At 41.1% G+C, this 19,549-nt stretch overlaps 1 protein-coding gene across 6 annotated transcripts in view; it reads left to right on the top strand.

Annotated features, from left to right (window-relative positions):
• The window catches only part of LOC117603154 (nephrin), an 89,571-nt gene extending 73,147 nt beyond the window's left edge, over nt 1-16,424 (top strand). For 4 of the 6 annotated variants that reach the window (XM_076691410.1, XM_034322018.2, XM_034322015.2 and 1 more), the window contains 7 exons: nt 7,142-7,272; nt 12,397-12,556; nt 12,889-13,236; nt 14,519-14,785; nt 15,650-15,904; nt 15,967-16,079; nt 16,186-16,424. In XM_076691410.1, coding sequence (XP_076547525.1) covers nt 7,142-7,272; nt 12,397-12,556; nt 12,889-13,236; nt 14,519-14,785; nt 15,650-15,904; nt 15,967-16,079; nt 16,186-16,266 — 1,355 coding nt within the window. In that variant the 3' untranslated portion in view covers nt 16,267-16,424. The remainder of the gene's footprint in view (nt 1-7,141; nt 7,273-12,396; nt 12,557-12,888; nt 13,237-14,518; nt 14,786-15,649; nt 15,905-15,966; nt 16,080-16,185) is intronic. The other 2 variants (XM_034322017.2, XM_034322016.2) reach the window with 1 other exon arrangement.
• Nucleotides 16,425-19,549: the final 3,125 nt, after the last annotated feature.

Raw genomic sequence — 19,549 nt, 5'->3', positions numbered from 1 at the left:
ATTCACTGCCGGGAAACTATAACGAATTCTAGGGTGGAAAAGTCTTATGAATATTTACGAATAGTTTATTTGTACGCTGAGCTTCGATTCTCTTCCTCTTCTTCTCTATGAACCGTTTCGAACAAAATCTTTAAAGCTTTCGCTCGTTAATTCTCCCGTAAGCAATTTGCATAGTTAAGAAATTTTCAAGCGTTCCATACGTTCGATGGTGAAAAGTACAGAATTTTGAAAATCGTTTTTGGGTTCACATTACTTGACGATAGATTAGGAAAAAAAATGAAGAAAAGAAAAGGTATCGTTTTGTGACGTCACAGAATCTTTGACAATTCTGACAGTTTCGACAAACGGAATCGGTCAGTAAATTTAGCAAACAACGCGACATTTCACTCGACACAGCTACTCCTACGGATATCCGCAAGAACAAAAGTTCATTTTACGTGTACGGTAGTTGCGAGCATGGGAAGTGCCATAAAAAGAACGTTATTGCGATCTAGCGATCCAGGAAGCCGCATACGACAAATTCGGTCATCCTACAATGTATGGATTTCAAAGTTGCACGTTCGAATCGTTCTTTCGAAGCACGAACCTGGAAATTCGATTTTCCGATATACGATTTCGTTGCAATGCGAACTTGGTCCAGTATCACGGACGAGAAGTAACCTATACATTATACATAGTAAATGAACAATAGAGCATCGTTCCGCGCAAGTGATCTTCGATCACTCTTCGACATCTTCCGGTTTATTCATCTTCGTATATCTTTCAACGAACGATGTGCTTATTTCTACATCGCGAACACCATTATTAAGTACATTCACGCTAGTTTCTTTCGATGCAACGATGGAATCGCTTAAGATTCTGCAAATACCAAATGTCATTCTCTACTTTTGTCTTTCTCTGATATCTACATATAGAGAATAATGGAAAAGAATAAACTAATCATAAATTCAAAGGAAAAATTCCTAATTTTAAAAACAATCTAAATATAAAAATATTAAACATTAAATTTAAGTTGGATAATATATGGTTCTTTTCGCAAATAGAGGTATGTCCCATCTAACAAATCCAGTAAAGCTAGCAATTTCTGAAAAACTTCTGAAAATATAACGATTATATGGCTGGCGATTAGGTGAATGGAAATGTATCGTAAAGCAAAGTCATTAGCAAAGTATTTGAACAGGAATCCTTTCTTGAAAGCATTCGGTAAAAGATCGGTCAGTGACAAGAAAGAGGCAGAACCGTACAGCAAAATTTTTTTTTCACACAGCGTGTCTCGATATTACGAATGCTTTTACGGAAACGACGCGACGCGACGCATGGATCGATGCCTATGATACGAGCTGTCCATATTCTCGACCATCCGCCCCAACCCCGACCCATCTTCGTCTCCGCCCTTTGCCACGCTCCACCATTCACCTCCATCATCGAATAGCGAGACTGTTGCTAGCCGCAAAGCGAAACGGCCCTCGCTTGGCTTTGACGTTCATCGAATTATTTACTCAACGTGTTTTCAAGCCAAGCCGGGACATTTTGCGAGGCTTCTTCCTCCTCTATACCATCCCGGTTGCCTGATTTTTCGCGATCAACGGAAGAGGAAACGAATCTCGCTTCAGGAGGCGGCCTTCGGGCGAAACAGTCTCCTTAATTGCTCATCAAAGTAAAAAAAAAGTAGAAAGGGGGAAATCGCGGAGGAAAAAAGAAGAAGAAGAAGAGAAAGAAGAAGAAGAATCTAATAATGGGCACTCGAGAGATTAAAATCGCGTTTCCAGAGATCGCGGAACACAATTTAGAGGATCAGTTTTAATGACGGTAGAGATTTAATAAACGTTAAACGTTAACGAATCCCGTAAGAAACTTAAAATGTATCGTTCCAGCAGATGTTGTTAGGTAAGTGGAGAACTTGACAGGTGCTGTTGTCCCGGAACTTCTCTTCCCGGTGGAAGTAACTTTACGAGGCTTTTACGAGGCATACGATACAGTATTTTACAAGCAATAAGAGCGTCTAGGAAACTTTCGAGTTTCGCGCTAGAATCTAGGAAAGATCCCTTGACGTTCGTATCGTATTTAACCCTTCAACTGTGAACGACGTCTATACATAAACTGTCGAATTTTCCTACAATCTTTCAAATAAATAATAAACGTACAGTTAGAAAGTTTTAACGAAAGTAGCAGCAACTTTCTAAATTGGGGATCAATTTGTAAATACGCTTCAGATAAAATCGGTACAAAAATGATCCTGGTTATTCCTCTTGGAAATGGATTAAATATTTACGTATATAATAAGACTATTGATTTATTTCTTTGTAATCGATGCTGTTTATACAGCACACTATTCTACCTACTCGAATCTCTGAACGATATCGTTAAGCCTGTTTTCCTTTTGTTCCTGTAAACTTCACTAGCCTCGGTAAGTTCTTGTCCAGCAGGTGGATTATCCGGTCGGACTACATTGCTGCTGCCATGCCATGGATAGCTATGTACGTAGGTAAATCCTTGTGCTCGTAAATCACCGGATTCGTAGGAATTCGTAAATTGGCCACTCGACCGCAATATCGATACTACGAAGTTGTACTTGGTAGGAACAACCTCGGACGAGAAATCTGCTAGCAGGTGGTAACGATTTGACAAACAATCGTTTGCAATTTTACACACGTTCAATTTAGTAGTTTCATTTTGAAGAATCAACCGATTACGGTACGAAACCTTCTTAAATTCTTTTCAAGATCGTAAACGAAGAACACGCAGATTCTGAAATCGCTATTGAACGTAACGACTTACGAGCGATAAGCATTGAAAAGAAAAAGAGGTCAGAATCACACGTTGAACCGTGGAACACCGACTAGAAACGATAAATCGTGGCATTGTCTTCGTACGTTGAAAAGCCATTATCGAGTGCCATTATTCGCACAGCTAAATGGCTTCGTTTCGAATCTCCCCGTAGCCCCCCTTTCGGGGTCGCATTCGCTATCTGACGATTCGATACCTGCGAAATACCGCCGAGGAAATTTCGCGTTCCCTGAATCGTTAAGCTTCGCCAGTTTCCAGCCGGATCGACCGAACTCTAAATTCCAACTCTGTCAATTTCACGCTATCGACGGACGTTAACGGGCTCTCGCTCGTTTCTACCCGACACTGAGAATCGAGATTTAATTAAAATTCATGATATCGTTATTGCGAACGGCAATATTTCCGGCTGATTCATTCCCACCCGACTCATCGAGCACGGAGTACGACAGCCGTGAAAGAAAACTTATCCATCGCGATTTTTCCATACTTTTCTCTCGTCATAGGATCAACGAAAACAAGCGTTACGACGTCACGAGTTTCCTTGGGAATTCGAAACACTGGAATCTGAACAGTTTTCGTTAATGCTAATGCCATCCGATGCTATACACTTTAATTCCATGCGTTCCAAGAGTTTCGCTGCTGTCACGCGTACCAAACGACGCGACGCGAGGCAACAGGAATGACTGATTACGAAACGTCAGCCTAACGCCAGCTATCACTTTAAATGAGAAAACCAATGACCGTAATAAATGACGCGTGATACACGACTATTTTAAACGTTTACAAGGAAACCGCGTCACTTCGTTTAATTTGGAATATTTCAAAACTCCATCCAATCCGTAAAATTGATCAACCCTTTAGTTAAGACACTAACGGAATTAGCGGAATTTATGGAATACGAGAGAAATGATTATAACTACGTAAACCAGAATTACTTTTGCCATTACCAAGGAAAAATGCATTGAACGATTCGACTCTGTAGGGGAGACCGGTGTTTATTGACTAATGGGGTTAGTTGAAAACTACAATTTAGACTTACTCAAAGCGGCTTTAAAAATTGGCCTGTATACCTTAGTAAATGTGTACATTTTTGGTATGCAACAAGCCAAGAAAATACCAATGGTTCATTCATAAAAATTAAATATGTTAAAAATTAGACAACTAGCCCCGGTCTTCCCTACATTATTTCTTACTATGGTACCTACTGACAATGAGAACCTCGTACTCAACAACTGAGACCATGGAAGATAACACTAAATTGTAATATACGTTGAATTTGCATATTTGTTAATATACTTACATATAATGTCGCGACGATGTGAAAAACTGTCCTTAAATTGAAACTGAATCCTCGTCCTAGAGAAAGGGTTAACCAAGACAACTGAATACGAATTACGCGCGCTTTTATGCGTGTTGCTCCTAACGATGTCTCTTAAAAGCATGAAAGACGCTGTTAAAGAGCATCCGTGTTCGCATTGGAGCGAAATATCTTCGTTAACGAGCCTTTTACTCCGAGTATACCGCTATTCACCGTTTCGTTGGACGAACTTTAATCGAATGTTTTAATTAACGTACAACTCTCAGCCGGGAGAAGCTACTGCTATAAAAAGACAATCTATCCGTGAACCTCTTCGTTTCGCTTTCTTGATACAATCGCCAGGCTGCTCTATACCTTCCGAAGGATCACCTTTCGCGGTGAAATCGAGTCTTCTTATCGATAGACAAGGTTTCTCCTCCTTTTTATACGCGCATTCGATCCGATTCGCATCGTTGAATGGCACACTCTTCGAAGGGAAACTCGGCGGTCTTCATTTATTTTCGATAGAAAATGTAAATAATGGTTATCAACTACTCAATAGCTTAGCACAATTTTTCGATTCTACCGAAACAAATGAAATCCTTCGAGTAGGTGAAGAACCCGCGGTCCTATCAACGAAACATCTTTGTCCTCGGTGTCGGAGGATCAGAGAAAGTCGATCGGATCTGCAGGACACGTAATCCGTCCGGTCTGCAGAGACACGTATCCTTTCCCGATCGGATAGCGTGACAGCGTGACGGCGCGTCTCGTCGAGTTCCCGAAAATTTTTCCAAAGCACACCAGGGGGTTCGATATCAATCGGATTCATCGCGCGATTCCTGCAGGCTGATATCGAACCGATTCATCGGTCCATCGGCAAACGGTGCAGAATTCATATCGCCAAGTGGCCCCTCGTACAAAGACCTATTGTTCGATTCTTTCTCTCTCTCTTTCATTTGATTCATTTTTCATTCACCTTCTCTCTGCCTCTATTATCAGTTAATATTCGGTACGACGAAGACCGTACGAGATGTTCCTCGCCGTTTCAACGATCCTCTCTAAACGACTGACGACATTCGAGACAGGAACGAAGAAAGGAGTAGGATAGTATGTACGTGGTGCAGTGTATTCGTATTATAGTTAGCGAAACAACGCAATTATAACATCTATGGAAGTTTGTAGAACAACGTATCGCATGAAATGTTCCGAAACTTCTTCATCCGAGAGTATTCGTCCCGAATGCCTCTTCGAGTCTCTCTCGATGACACTCTGCTCGTTGCTTATATTCGAAAAGCTAAGAGAGCAAGCCTACGCCAGCCGCGAATATTGGAAGCTTTACCGGAATAGAGTATCAACGGGTTTCAAACTTTCGATCCTGTATTTACGTGTACGTACCTATGCATGTAGGTAAGTACATCTATAGTGTAACTATGTAAATTATTTTGCACGCGTAGGTGTATAAAGGAGACAGTCTGGTTTCGTTTCGCTTGATACGCAACTGTAAGAAAGAAAAATAGATATATTTGATACATATCAGAGCACGTTCGTTTCGTCACAAGTGAAAAGTATTTAAGTACTATGCAGAGATCGTAAGTTGCCGTCGAATCAAATTCATTGTCCTGCCTCCAGTCACACGTATTATCTTTATTGGCCGAAGGAAACAGGATAACGAATTTAATTCGACGGCAACTTAGTACGTACTGCAACGCTCTTGTTTCAAGAACTGAAATCTTGATTGCCTTAGCCACTGGTACATAGTTACCGTGGTCACGAAAGCGGAAACTTCCAGATTCGCCTCGTTTGTTCTTTAATTGCGCGTGTTATTAAGGGGCAACGAAACTCGTAGGGTTGATTTTTTGTAGTCAGCTTAAACGAGCATCCTCGTAAACGACGGCGTTCGCTTGTGTGCATAGGAGGGAAGAGATTTTTGTAACAAACGCGATGATAATTAAGAGCAAAGCGAATAGCCAACGTGTAATTTCAACATGCTACGTATCTCACGCGTATTCGGTGTACGCTGAATTTTCAATGATAATTTTATATTTCACCGAGATAACCAACCAAAACATTATACTCGAGTCGCGAAAAAGGAAACGGTTTTTATTCTACATAATGTTGGTAAAACATTTGAAAACATCGGCAGGCTCACTCGAAACGAATTTCACGGCGCGCAATGTAAAAATACCTTTTACATTTTCCTTTGAAACTGATGGACATTACATCCCCGCTATCAAGATATGAAATGTCGAGTTTTTAATCATACGTATCCCAAATATTTTTTCGGTGAAACATATATGTATAGTATATAGGTTTAATTAATGGTTGGAAAAGGGGTGAAAAAAAAAAAAAAATACCAAACGCCCTTGTTACGTGTTATTACACTCAGAAAAAGTACAACTACTAATAAAGATTTATAATAAAACCTTTTTAAAATACTTTTTATTAACTAAATAAATGACTCAATTTTTCTTCATCTAACTATATGGAAAAATGCACTTTGGAACCAGTTTTAGTTCATTTTATATTGACGATGAGACGCGTGCATAATCGAGAGGTTGTCGCAGAAGAAAAGAAACTCGCGTGGATCAGGGATTTTGATTCCTCGAGGAAATGCGCGTGATAAAATTTATAGCTTTCCCGTTCGTTCGAATACGAGATTATTAACTACGATAGTTTCGCGTGTCGATTACTTTCGATTACGATTCGCTGCCGCTCTCTTGTTCCGCGTTTCGTGCGAACGAAAATGCAAATTTCATTAAACGAGCGCCGCTAATGTTCGAATATTATTGTATCACGGTTACGATGAACTGTCGATTCATAAATAACGAGCCGCGACGAATATGAATTTCCAACTACCACGCTCCTTCTGCCTCCCGTTTCGTGCATGCATAAACGAGGAAATCACCAAACTGAATCCTTCGAACGTAACGAAGGGAAAATAAATAAAAAATACAGCCTGTACCGGTACACGAAGATACAGTACTAGAAGACCTACTTATACAAGCCGATAACGTATCAAGTTTGATTCTAACGAGTACGTTTTTCGTCTATTTTCAGTTGCCCCTGTTGTTACGCTGAAGATGGGATCATCGCTGGATCCAAAGAACATCAAGGAAGGTGATGACGTTTACTTCGAGTGCAACGTACGAGCGAATCCTAGGGCTTACAAACTAGCATGGTTTCACGAGGTAAGTGAAATCAACTATCCTATCCCCGTTTATTCTCGCTTAAAAAGCAGAAAGCGAATTCATTTCGCTGCGAAGAAGAAGAAGATAAAGTAAGAAGCTCCGAAACGATATAAAAATGCTTCTCGATAAATCGATACCAGCGTGAAATTAAACGACAACGTACCGATACTTTTTTTTTCTTTTTGCTTTATACCGCACCCTCGTAAAAATGAGGATTTCGCAAGAGCGTAAAATCGATGTTATAATTTTGTCGCCCAATAAAGTTTCGAGGATCCAGAGAATTATGTTATAATGGAAAATGGAAGAAATAATTGAAAATTAGAAGAAATATGCATATAGCTAGAAATGATGTCTCGTTGTGTCGGTTAACCGACTTCTCGTTTACGTTTTCAACCACAGGAAACGATCGCATATTTTTAAGAGATTAAATCGTGAATAATATCGCCGCTGGTACATATGTATACTGTTAATTGTGTAAGTGACTTGAATTTGAAATTCGAACATACGTACATAGAGAATTCATGGCAGTAAACGTGTTAAGGGGTTAAATCGTGAATAATGCACGTCGTTGGAAGGAAACAAAGCCGTAAGAAAGCACCGATTTCTCGTTTCCACACCGCATCCTTCTTTTTCGTCTTGACTCGCGAAAAATATCGTTGAAAAACTAGGAGCTACCACCTGGAAAGCTCGAGCGTTATCTCCGGTCACTCGAGGATCGTCGAGTTAAGCCTCTTAAGGGGGATTATGCTTTCCATCATTTTCTACGCCGGCTCCAGCCTCTCCCGAGGGGTTGGCGAAATCCTGGAAGCGTCGTACAACCACTCTTCTCCTCCCCAGTGACGGTATTTCGACCTCGTGACGACAATTTCGCTGACCCCTGGCCGAGACATTAGCTATCCTCGACCGTTGTCTACCAACCGGAACTAACGAAACTAACGAAAAGAACTTTGCAATTATTCGAACGATATTTAACCCTTTCTAAACGCAAACTATTGAATGAAACTTGCCAATACGGTAATAGGTAACTACGTCTTTTTAAAATCTTCATCTGGTTACTGCTGACGTGATTTCACATCATCTCTGGCGAAGAAATTCCTAATTAAAGCCGGCTCGCAAATGGCAAGGAATCACGATCGAACGAACCGGGACAATCGAAAGTTCGTAAAATTACAATGACAGAGAGAGGGGAAAAGTTTTAATAATAGGGGACGTCTTCCCGATGAATATGATTCAATGCCGGCTCGAAGAAGAAAGTAGAAGGAAAAATTCGGTGAATAAGTAACAGAGTTTAAAAGTCTCGAGGAGAAAGAGTTTTCATCCGGGATCGGAATGGGTCGGAACGGGAGACGTAAGGGTAAAGAAGTTGCCGCGGGGGTGGCGAAGATAATTTTAAATGTCTCGAAGCGATCGGCCCCTTGCACGCGATCGTGTGCATTCTGTCGAAATTATTGCAAATTTACGATCACCCAGTTGTCGTTTACCATCCATTCCGGTTGCCCCTCCAGCTCGCATAGTCCGAAAACCAAACCAATAAATTGCCCACGAATCAGCGAGCAGACCTGGTTTACCAATCCGTAAAAATGTTCGCGTAAAAAGCGTTCGCCCGGCGAAAATTCATTCTCCCGTATAAACGACACGTATCTACTATCCCCAGGAATGTCACGAAAATTTCAGGATTTCCTCTGAAATATACTCGTGGAAATTCCATTTACTTGCCATTTAAAATATTAATTTCGCTCGTCTTTCTTTTTTATAACAGTAAATATTCTAATTATTTAATGCAGATACTAACGTACAAACACTTGAACAAAGTTGAACCGCAAATTAGTGTATAGAATCCCATCGCATTGTAGAGAAAGGTGAAAAAAGGAAAGAACGAGCACGACAGTGACGTTGCTTGCACGTGCTTTTCAGTGACATATTCAACGGCACATAACTTCGGGCTCTGACGTGCGGTTGAAACTAAATCCGTTGGATGCGTTACATCAAGGTAAACCTTCCACTGATTTGCCCAAGCTACGTTGCGGTATGACGTTTGTATTAAATGTCATTATAAACCCCCTCCCGTCGTTATACATTACGCGACACCCATTATACATTTGCCTTCCCATTATGGTCGGTACTATACTTTCGAAAAACGAGAGGAAAGATGTTCCTATAAATTAGAGAATGACCGAATAACCAAATTATCCGCATTTTATTGTCTACTTCGTTAAACTAGCATCAATGAATTCAGCTATGTTCCACTTCCAAATAAGCATTAAATGTTATCAAATTATTTAGGATTACTAAAAGCATACCCTGGTAGAGAAAGAATCGTGCAACGGCGATAGTTCGCTTATGCGTTATGCATAATCTGATGGAGGAAGAATACGTTGAGGGAGTTAGTGGTAAGACGTACGTGCCCCGAGATATTCCACGAGAATAGGAGTTATCGCTCTTGTCTACCCCTTTTCTCTTTCCTTTCTCTCTTCCTCACCCTTTTCTTCTCCCTTTCGCTCACCATCATCCTCTCCCTGGCATCTGTTTGTAATGCAGAGAAGCAAATATATTCGTTGCTCGCTGCAAATACGTATTATTGTTCTGACATGAACGGGAATATTTAACGTCTAATGCAGGCTGCGTTACGTTATACGAAAATTAAGGAATTCGCGATAAAATGAATACGCAAAGCCGTGAGAAACGGAATTATTCTTTTTGCTTGCAAAACAAACTTTGCAATTATATTCACGGTGTACACGCTTTTTCAAATTGTCCTATGCAAAGTTTCATTTTCATTTGAAAATAAGAAAATCTGTTAAAACGACTAATCAAACGTCGGCAAATTTTCGCTGTTCCGCGTATTTTCATGTATCTTCTTTGGATACCGGACAAAGAGGAGGAAAGTTTAGCAAGTCGTGATTTTAGCGTGAGGCTACGATGAAATATTCAAGTAGTCTACTTGCCGGCAGATATCCGCGGGAATATATAGGGTTCTCCGGGCAACGGAAATAATCGAGTTTCAGAAATTTACATCCATCTACGGGCTTGGATTTCCCGCGACACGCCTTGGGCTGCAATCTGTGTGCAAAGGCTTTGCCGGAAAGTTAAGGGTAAATTATAATATTGCGCGGGTATGCGTGCACGTAAATGCAGACGAAGACGATGATATAGAAATAGAAGAAGAGTAGGAGATGAAGAACCGCGAGAATTCCCGGGTACTTACACGAGAGTGTTTGATTCGTAGAGCGCGGTGTGTGTTATTCAAAATGTTTCCGGACTGATACAATAAAAATATAAGTTTCACGAATAAATATAAATTTACATCGCATACTGTGTAGAGATAGAAAGATAATTAGCGGGAGCAAAGGGAGCACTTCGCACGCTCCACCCTCTCCCCAGTTCATCGCAACGCTGACATCGTATCATCTTATTTTGTCGCGAAATCTCATTTTCCTTCTTTGTCAGGCGACGCGATTAGTATGTGACCGCGTCGGCCATTAACGCGCGACCATCTAGAATGACCGACTACGACCAATCGTACCCGCGTTCCTTCCGCCTCTCATCTTCCAATCTCTGCACGGTATCTACCGTAAATGAAGAAAAACGAAAGCAAAAAATATCAAAGCGATTATTTAATATTTTGCCAACGAAATTTACACGCACGATGCAATTAGTAATGAACAAACTGTGTATGCCTGTAAATCAGTAGCTAAGGAGAAGTGCAAGACGAGCGTGAACGCACATGGTCGAGTATTCGCGACGTAACAAGCTGTAGTAAGAATAGAGGAAGAAGACGGAGGATTGTACTCGAGTAGTGTACATCGTAAATTCCCTTTGTCCAAGCTGGCGAGGCTAACGACAGTCTGCAAGCGCGACTATGCTCACGTTTCCTCGTTGTTGGCTTTGTGTTCGGTTGGAAAAGGTCTTTGGAAAAAGGACGAAACACGACGGGGCAGATTTGTTCGTTCAGAAGCGCAACAAACGATCCATGTAAACTTTTATTCTCGTTCGGGTTCTGATCTTTTCATCTTCCGATCTTCTCTTAAATACTCATACCAGTTTTTCACGTTTATCTTGCTATATGGATGAGATTAAACCTTTGCAAGATCGACGAGTGGATAGCAGCCGGAGAATGTAGCAAACACGGGACTAACTTGTCGAAGCTTTGCCGCCTAACTTTTCTCGCTAACTGCAACCGACGGACGAGTAACTATGTACGACACGCGCAACAAACCGTGAACCAGCTTTTGCTTCCTTACTTATCCTTCTTCCGTATATTCCGCGAGATTCGCGAGCAAAGTACTAGATTGTTGCATATAAAATCACCGAAAATATTTGTTTTTATAAAATACAATAAAATATCAGCCAATTATTCTCACAAGGGGAACTACCCAAGTGTTACACTCACTTATTAATGAAACTTTGTCAGCTTGTAGAGCTCGTCGAGCTGAACACGCCTATACCCCCTTTTGGGGGCAGACGGCTAATTGTTTAAAAGATATTAACAATTACAGTTAGTTACTCCTTACATTCTGAAGTATGACAAACTTACACATACAACTCGCAATCTAGAGATCCACGGTTCAAATCCTTGGTACCCAACATTTTTTTTTTAATGATAATTTGTCTCTTTTTGAATAACTGTAACATAAAAATTATCATTAAAAAAAAAAAATATTTTTTGGGAACCAAGGATTTGAACCGAGGACCTTTAGATTGCGAGTCATGGATCCGCTCCGTGGTTAAACACATGACTCGCAATCTAAAGGTCCTCGGTTCAAATCCTTGGTTCCCAAAAAAATTTTTTTTTTTTTTTTATGATAATTTTTATGTTATAGTTATTCAAAAAGAGACAAATTATCATTAAAAAAAAAAAAAATGTTGGGAACCAAGGATTTGAACCGTGGATCTCTAGATTGCGAATTGTATATGTGAGTCTGTCATACTTCTCAATGTAAGTAGTAACTAATTTTAATTATTAATATCTTTTAAACAATTATCCGTCTGCCCACAAAACGGGGTATAGTCGTGTTCAATTCAACGAGCTCTACAAGCTGTCAAAGTTTCATTAATCAGTGAGTGTAACACTTGGGTAGTTCTCCGTATCAGATGCAGGAATATCTTTTCCCTTTGTTTGCCCAGGAAGAAGAGCTCCATTACAACGTCACCGCTGGCATAGTACTCTCGGACCACTCTCTGGTGCTTCAAAGTATAACTCGAGAATCCGCTGGAAGGTACACCTGCATGGCCTTCAATGTCGAGGGTCGTGCCAGTTCTAACGTAGTGAACCTCGAGGTGATGTGTAAGTACGTTTTCTACTTTTGCGGCTCACCTCTATCATACGAAATGAAAAGGAAAAAAAAGGAACCATTTCACGCCAGGCAAAAGTCTGTGATAAAACTCGGCCCTACGCGACGTACTTTTTCCCTAAGGTCACCACTTATTTTTTCTCCGACGTTAATGCATCTAACGTATTCCCTCTGACGATGAGCGGGAAAAATACAAACCACCAACGAGATACTTCACACCTTACGTGACCTTTTCGTTTTTATTAACCGGAAACCCGGTGACGTTCGGTGAAATATGCAAAACGTAAGATTCACAGACGCTCTTTCTGTCGACCATCCGTTACAGTCGCACCCGTTTGCAAGCACGTTGTAAACTCGTCGGCATGGAAGTATCAAAACGCTACACCTCCGCCGCTGAATGTTCCCGAAGAGATTCACGGGGCCTTGAAACACGAAACCATCAGTTTGGTCTGTGAGGTCGAGGCCAGTCCAACCACCGTCACCTTTCATTGGACCTTTAACAGCAGCGGCGACCTCACCGACATTCCGTCCACAAAGTACACGAACGAGGGTACATCGAGTAGACTCAACTACACGCCATCATCCGACATGGATTACGGGACGTTAGGTTGTTGGGCTAGCAACATCATTGGCTCCTCCAAACAGCCATGCATCTATCAAGTGATCGCGGCAGGTTCGTTATCAATCTTTTTCCTTTTCTTTTGCATTTCATTTCACTTCGGTTTTTTGTGAAATTTGGAAAACCTAACGAACATCAACGAACGAAATAAAAACAGCTTTGTATCTGGTTGTTCGTCGCATCATTTGTGTCGCATATGTTTTTGTGAAAATCTAATGAAAACCATAATTGAATATGCTCATTACGGTATACTGTGAACGCGTCGCGACGGTAAATATACTGACCGAAAATTAGCCATGCTCGTGGAACGTCGAACGGATAAAACTACTTCTGCCAGCGACTAAATCGAGCGAATTAGTTTAGTCCCCGTCGCGTCGGTACAATGCTCGCTTCAGCTCGGTCAGCACTTTCCCGACCAGATGATTTTCACTTCCTACCGTGCACCGGTTGCGGTAATTGGGCACATCATTTATTTTTGCTGGAAAAGAAGCAACGTATTTCTTACGTAATTACCGGACAGCAGTTTTTTGCCGTTCGACAATCAGTACTCGCCACATGGAAGCAACGCTCCCGCAACACCGGTCACGAGTAATTAAATCGTTAATTGAAACGACGACGCGACGCGCTAAGTGGATACCGCCAACTCCCTTTCAACGTGTTACACGATTAATATAAAATTCCTAATCACGTTGAACGCGTTCCGTTGCATCGTCAGAAACGAAACGAGTTGCCGAGGAAATTGTCAAAAATAATTTGCTGACCGGGTAGAAGGAAACAAAGCACGGTACGCGTTAAATAATTCGCGGGACACGGCGAAAGAATGAACGGGAATAAAAGCAGAATGGCCAAGAAGAGCGGAGGGGTTGTTGAGGTATGGTTTCAAAGGAAAGGGAGGTTTAAAAACGAAGAAAATCTATTTTATCGCGGCCCCGACTAATCTGCGTCGCTGCAAAGGATTATTCTCGTTGCACGTTATACAACGAAATTAAAAAAGAAAAAAGAAAAAATGTATAGCGACCACGAGTTATCCAACCGTTTCCATAAACCTCCTACCACAGCTAGTTTGCACACAAGAGATCTCGTTAATAGAACACCACTGTCGATAATGACGACCGAGGGACATTAATTTCATCAACATCGCGTTGCAATGTTCGTTACGCAATGAAATGAAGTTACATGTATGAACCGTAACATGATTAATACATCATTTTTTTACCCCTTTTCCGTCTCGCTCACGATTCTGTTACGCAATAACGCACGATATACGATTTAACCACCATTAGGTTGTTGATTAATAATTAGTAGGATATCGAAAATTATTGTGTTTTGCTCGTAGGTAGACCGTACCCGTTGCAAAACTGTACGGCGCACAATCAGACCGGTTCCTGGATAAAGATATCGTGCATAGAAGGATACGACGGTGGTTTGCCGCAAAAGTTCGTTGCTATAGTGGACAAACAGCGTTTGGAGTCGGCGAACCCCTATTGGGAGCTGGAACTTCGTAAACCAACCACCGTCGCCCTTTACGCGGTCAATATGAAGGGTTCCAGCGATCCGGTGATTATGGAAGGTGAAGCGCTAAAAGGAGTCGCTAAATTTACCGGTACGTATTTTTCAATTCCATGGGGTAAAAATTTGCCGGGACAATGGGGGTCGACTAAGGTATGGAGATGGCCATCTCCTTTCTGTCGGTTCTTAGTACTCGGCCTATTTTATACGAATTCACTATTACCTAATTAAATGGATCGAAACGAATCGTTTAATAATGCGATTGAAAAAGAATGATTAACACGAGCTTCGGCTAAAGAGAATATAATCTGGCTAAAATGTTGAAGGATAAGAAAAATTGCTAACAATCACAGGAGATACAGGAAATCTTGAGAGGATGCTGGGAATGGGACGTCGCTTGTCAGCACAACGACCTCCACCAGAATCCGGAAACAAGCCTCAAAATTTATGAGCTATTATTATGCATTCTGTTTTCTCTCGTCCGTTTCTTCCCTTCACTTGCCCGCGTATCATCTATCCTCCAATAGAACTACCGTCCCAGACAGCTTTCCTACCTCGAAATTTCACACCGTGTAACGTTCATTAATCTCCACGGTCACAAAGATACGTTGTTGAAAGAACTAACGTCAAGTCAACGGGACACAGAAATCAGATGAAATTAAAATACACCAGAGTTAAATGAATCATTTATTCCAAGTTAAATTTCGCTCTTTCAATTTAACAAGGAAATAAAAAAATGTGAAACGCTACGCATTAATCGACTTGTTGAAAGTTTAAGTATAAAACATCTATTCGCAAAATACGAATGTTCACGAAACAGAATGCACTATCGTACGTGTTATTTTCAGATAGAGAGTGTAGTACAAACCGATAAAGAGCAAGAATAAGAGAAAGAAACGAAATTAAATTTATCCACGTACGTTGTCGAATGCATTATGTATAAGAGTAGGATCGGTAGAGATTTCGTTTATAGGCGAATCGGTATCGTCGGTGGACATGTCGCCGATTCTGATTGGACTTGGCGGCACCGCAACCGGTTTAGGGTTAATCGTGACCGGAGTACTAATGGCACTTTGGCGAAAACACGCGGCTACCCCGACCAAACCAAAGCCACCCCAGCAGCCAACTATCGCGACTTTTGCTGGCAAGGGCGAAGAGGAGGACGGAAATCCGGATCTCATACCTACCACTGCCTTGACCAATCATCTTACAGGTACATATTTTTAATGGCTTAGGTTCGTTTTGTAAAAATAACTGCGATGAAATTTCTTTCAGACCGAAAGCTTTTGCACTACGGCTCCTTACCACGAAGGCCGCGTCAGCTGGAAGGTCGAGAGATGTCCCACGAAGTCCCAGAGGATTCGGATTATCCTCGTGCATCGCCAAACGTAAGCAAAAACCAAGTTTTCCGTTTCGTTGTACGAAAAAAAAAAGAAAGATAGAAACAAGGTATAATGTTAACTTAGCAGTTCATTGTACAATTGATTGTTGCAGACATTTTATAGCCTTCAAAGGCCGCATCGATACTCAGAGACGGTAATCAGAAGTGCCGTGATCCAGGAGAGCTGTATTTAAAAGTCAACTTAAGAATCGGAGAAAATCTTTGTAACAAACTGATTGAGATAAAAGAAACCAGGTCCAAAGAGCTCAGTCAAAGAAGAAACGAGCTCCGTAAATGTAATGCTCTTGTCAGCGAAACAGGATATAAGAAAATTAAAAAAAAAATAAAATAAATCAATAAATAAAAAGAAAGAAGACTAAAGCTATGCTTACGCCACCTTGTACACGTTTAAGCGTACGAAGACATTTATTAGCGAATCGATTAACAATATGCCTTTGTAAATATTGTATATAAATAAAACAACACATCGATTTCGTGTTAACATTTTTCTTTTATATATTAAAATTCTACCATGTCCTAGCTTCATACTTTCCTGTTTTTGTAATAAAAGTAAAGTTTCGTAACAACTATATTTTATAATACTAAAACTTTGTAATATACATGGAATGGGTAAGAAGTAACTTTTAATGAAAATTTTATTGCTTTCAATTTGAAAATTGATTTCAACCTGAAAACAAAATACAAATTTAAAATTTTGTTACAGTTTCCATTTCAACGTGACATCTCCACCGTATTCCATTAAATTCAATCCAGTAATTAAAAAATATTATCGGCTTATCGTATCAGATATAAATAGTACGAATTCGCTGTTAAGTAAATTTATAGATAACGTGTACAAAACAATCGTAAAATTTTTATAAGCACGTTCGAAGCGCATTCTCTACGTACTGTTTTATGCAAAGTACTTTTAAAGTGAGAAAAAAAGATATCGCATTGTCTCTTTCGGATATGGATCGAGCCATGGACTATTTCCGCGAGTGATTTAATGCATCCGCGGACTTTAAATGCATTCGGTAAAAAGCTTATAGCAGTATCTCGTAAACAGTAGTCGAAGAACAAAGCTTGGAAGAGTATATCTTCGTGGCAGAGCAAAAGGTGATTGCACAAACTCTGGCCTGTTATCTTTGAAATCCAGGCCAAGGAAAAGACGGGATTTATCGTGACCTCCTTTCGCGATGAGCTTTGTTTTAGGACGCGAAAATCGTAGATACTTAACGAAATTTTCCTTCTATCCGTATCATTTATTTTTCCATCTACAATCATTTACCGCGAATACATATACATATCTGACTGATGATTCAACTGAATTATTTATTATTACAATTGCAATTATTTCGTTTAAGCTGCTAACTTACCGTTAAATGTATTTACATAATGTTGTTGCAAGTAGACTATTCTCTTATAGAATGTAAAAACGTTTTCTTCTTTTTTTGTTTCTATTTTTCAACTCTTTTCTTTATTCTCTTCCACCGCCTAAATAAACATTGTATTAATTTGGCTACTTTATTGTACATAAACGTAACTGCGTTGCCAATACAATTTTATAACAATTTATTTGAAATAAATTATTTGAAGTAAAGGCGTGTTCCTTTTTACCTACATCTCGATATGCAGAGACCGGCGCGGCGGGGTCCCAGACACCCCAGATGATATCAAGTCGGTATGCAGACATTATTACCGGCGCGTCGGGGTCCCTGAAACCCCGGATACCATCATGTGGGTAGGTAATGTTGTCGGTGTTTAGGGGTCCCTAACACCCCAAATGACATCAGACCTGTATGCAGAGAGCGCTACCGGTACATCGGGGTCTCTGAAACCCCGGATGCCATTATGTCGGTATATGAAGAGCGTCAACTGTGTTACGGGGTCTTTGAAACCCCGGATGCCATTATGTCGGTATATAAAGAGCGTCAACGGTGCTGCGGGGTCCCTGATACCCCACGACGATATCAGGTCGGTATGCATTGTCCCTGGCGCTACGGGGTTCCTAGCACCCCGGATGCTATATTATTAGTATGCAGAGATAGTCACCGGCGCTTCGGGGTCCCTGCAACCCCGGATGCAATTATGTCGGTATATAGTGTCGCCGGTGTTTCGGGGTCTCTAACACCCCAAATGACATCAGGCCTGTATACAGAGAGCGCTGCCGGTGCATCGGGGTCCCCGAAACCCCGGATGCCATTATGTCGGTATGTAAAGAGTGTCAACGGTGCTGCGGGGTCTCTGACACCCCAAGACGATATCAGGTCGGTATGCAGACATCGTCGCTGGCGCTTCGGGGTCTCTGGTACCCCGGATGCTATATTATTGGTATGCACAGATAGTCATCGGCATTTTGGGGTCTTTAACACCCCAATATGATATCAGGTCGGTACACAGTGGCTCTAACACCCCCGGATGAAATCAGGTCCGTATGAAGAGGGCACAACCAGTATAAATTTTTTCCAGAGTTTATTTAATATACTTCATTTATTCTTTTTTGCTTATTAAATAAGCTCATCGAAGGGAAATAACATTTATGATTATATCCCTCTTCTGGGTCTTAGCCGAAGACTTCATTTATTTTACTTTTTCCGGTTATTTATATAATTTTATCCCTCATTATAGGCTGAGGCCATCTCAGTGTCCCTTAGATCCCTACATTCCTTACATTCCTGCAACCCATAAATACCCTATTTTTTTTTTTTTTTTTTTTAACGTGGTGGAAATCTTCAGAAAGACACCTTCAGCCCCCCTGGGGAGGGGCCGTAGGTAGTGTGGGATTTTTACCCACTAAAACCACCACGGTGGCCTGCACTAGGGCGGTAGGGAGGGTCCTTTGACCCACCGGCATGAGCCAAACTCCGCCGACATCGGGGGCCACACCCGATGCCGGCACTCCTGGGGATGCGAGCAGTGGAGTCCGGGGCCCCAGCCCCGGACCCCTACGAAATTCCTTCACATCCCTCGTTCCGTTACATCTCTTCATCCCTTACATGCCTTACATCCCTACATTCTTTTCATCCCTGCATTCTTTACATCGCTTCATCCCTTACACCCCTACATTTCTTTCATCCCTACATTCCTTACATCGCTTCATCCCTTACACCCCTACATTTCTTTCATCCCTACATTCTTTTCATCCCTACATTTCTTTCATCCCTACATTCGTTTCATCCCTACATTCCTTACATCCCTGCATCCCTTATAATAAATATATTATAAAGACTGCTTCGAGTAAAGGTAAGTAAAGGTAAGTTAGTTTCGAGAATTTCGCGAAAATTTGAAAAAAGAGCGCCCCCTAGCGGCAAAAATGTGAACTAAAATTTCGATGTCGAATCAGCGCCATCTGGTTTTGGAAAAAGGAACTAAAGCTAGCTCAATTTCTGACCCTCTGGCGGCAAAAATGTGAACTAAAATTTCGATGTCGAATCAGCGCCATCTGGTTTTGGAAAAAGGAACTAAAGCTTGCTCAAT

This window comes from Osmia lignaria, chromosome 12 (assembly GCF_051020975.1).
Source record: "Osmia lignaria lignaria isolate PbOS001 chromosome 12, iyOsmLign1, whole genome shotgun sequence".
NCBI classification, from domain to species: domain Eukaryota; kingdom Metazoa; phylum Arthropoda; class Insecta; order Hymenoptera; family Megachilidae; genus Osmia; species Osmia lignaria.
Note: the sequence above shows the minus strand (reverse complement) of the source record. Positions and strands in the feature narration are given on the sequence as shown.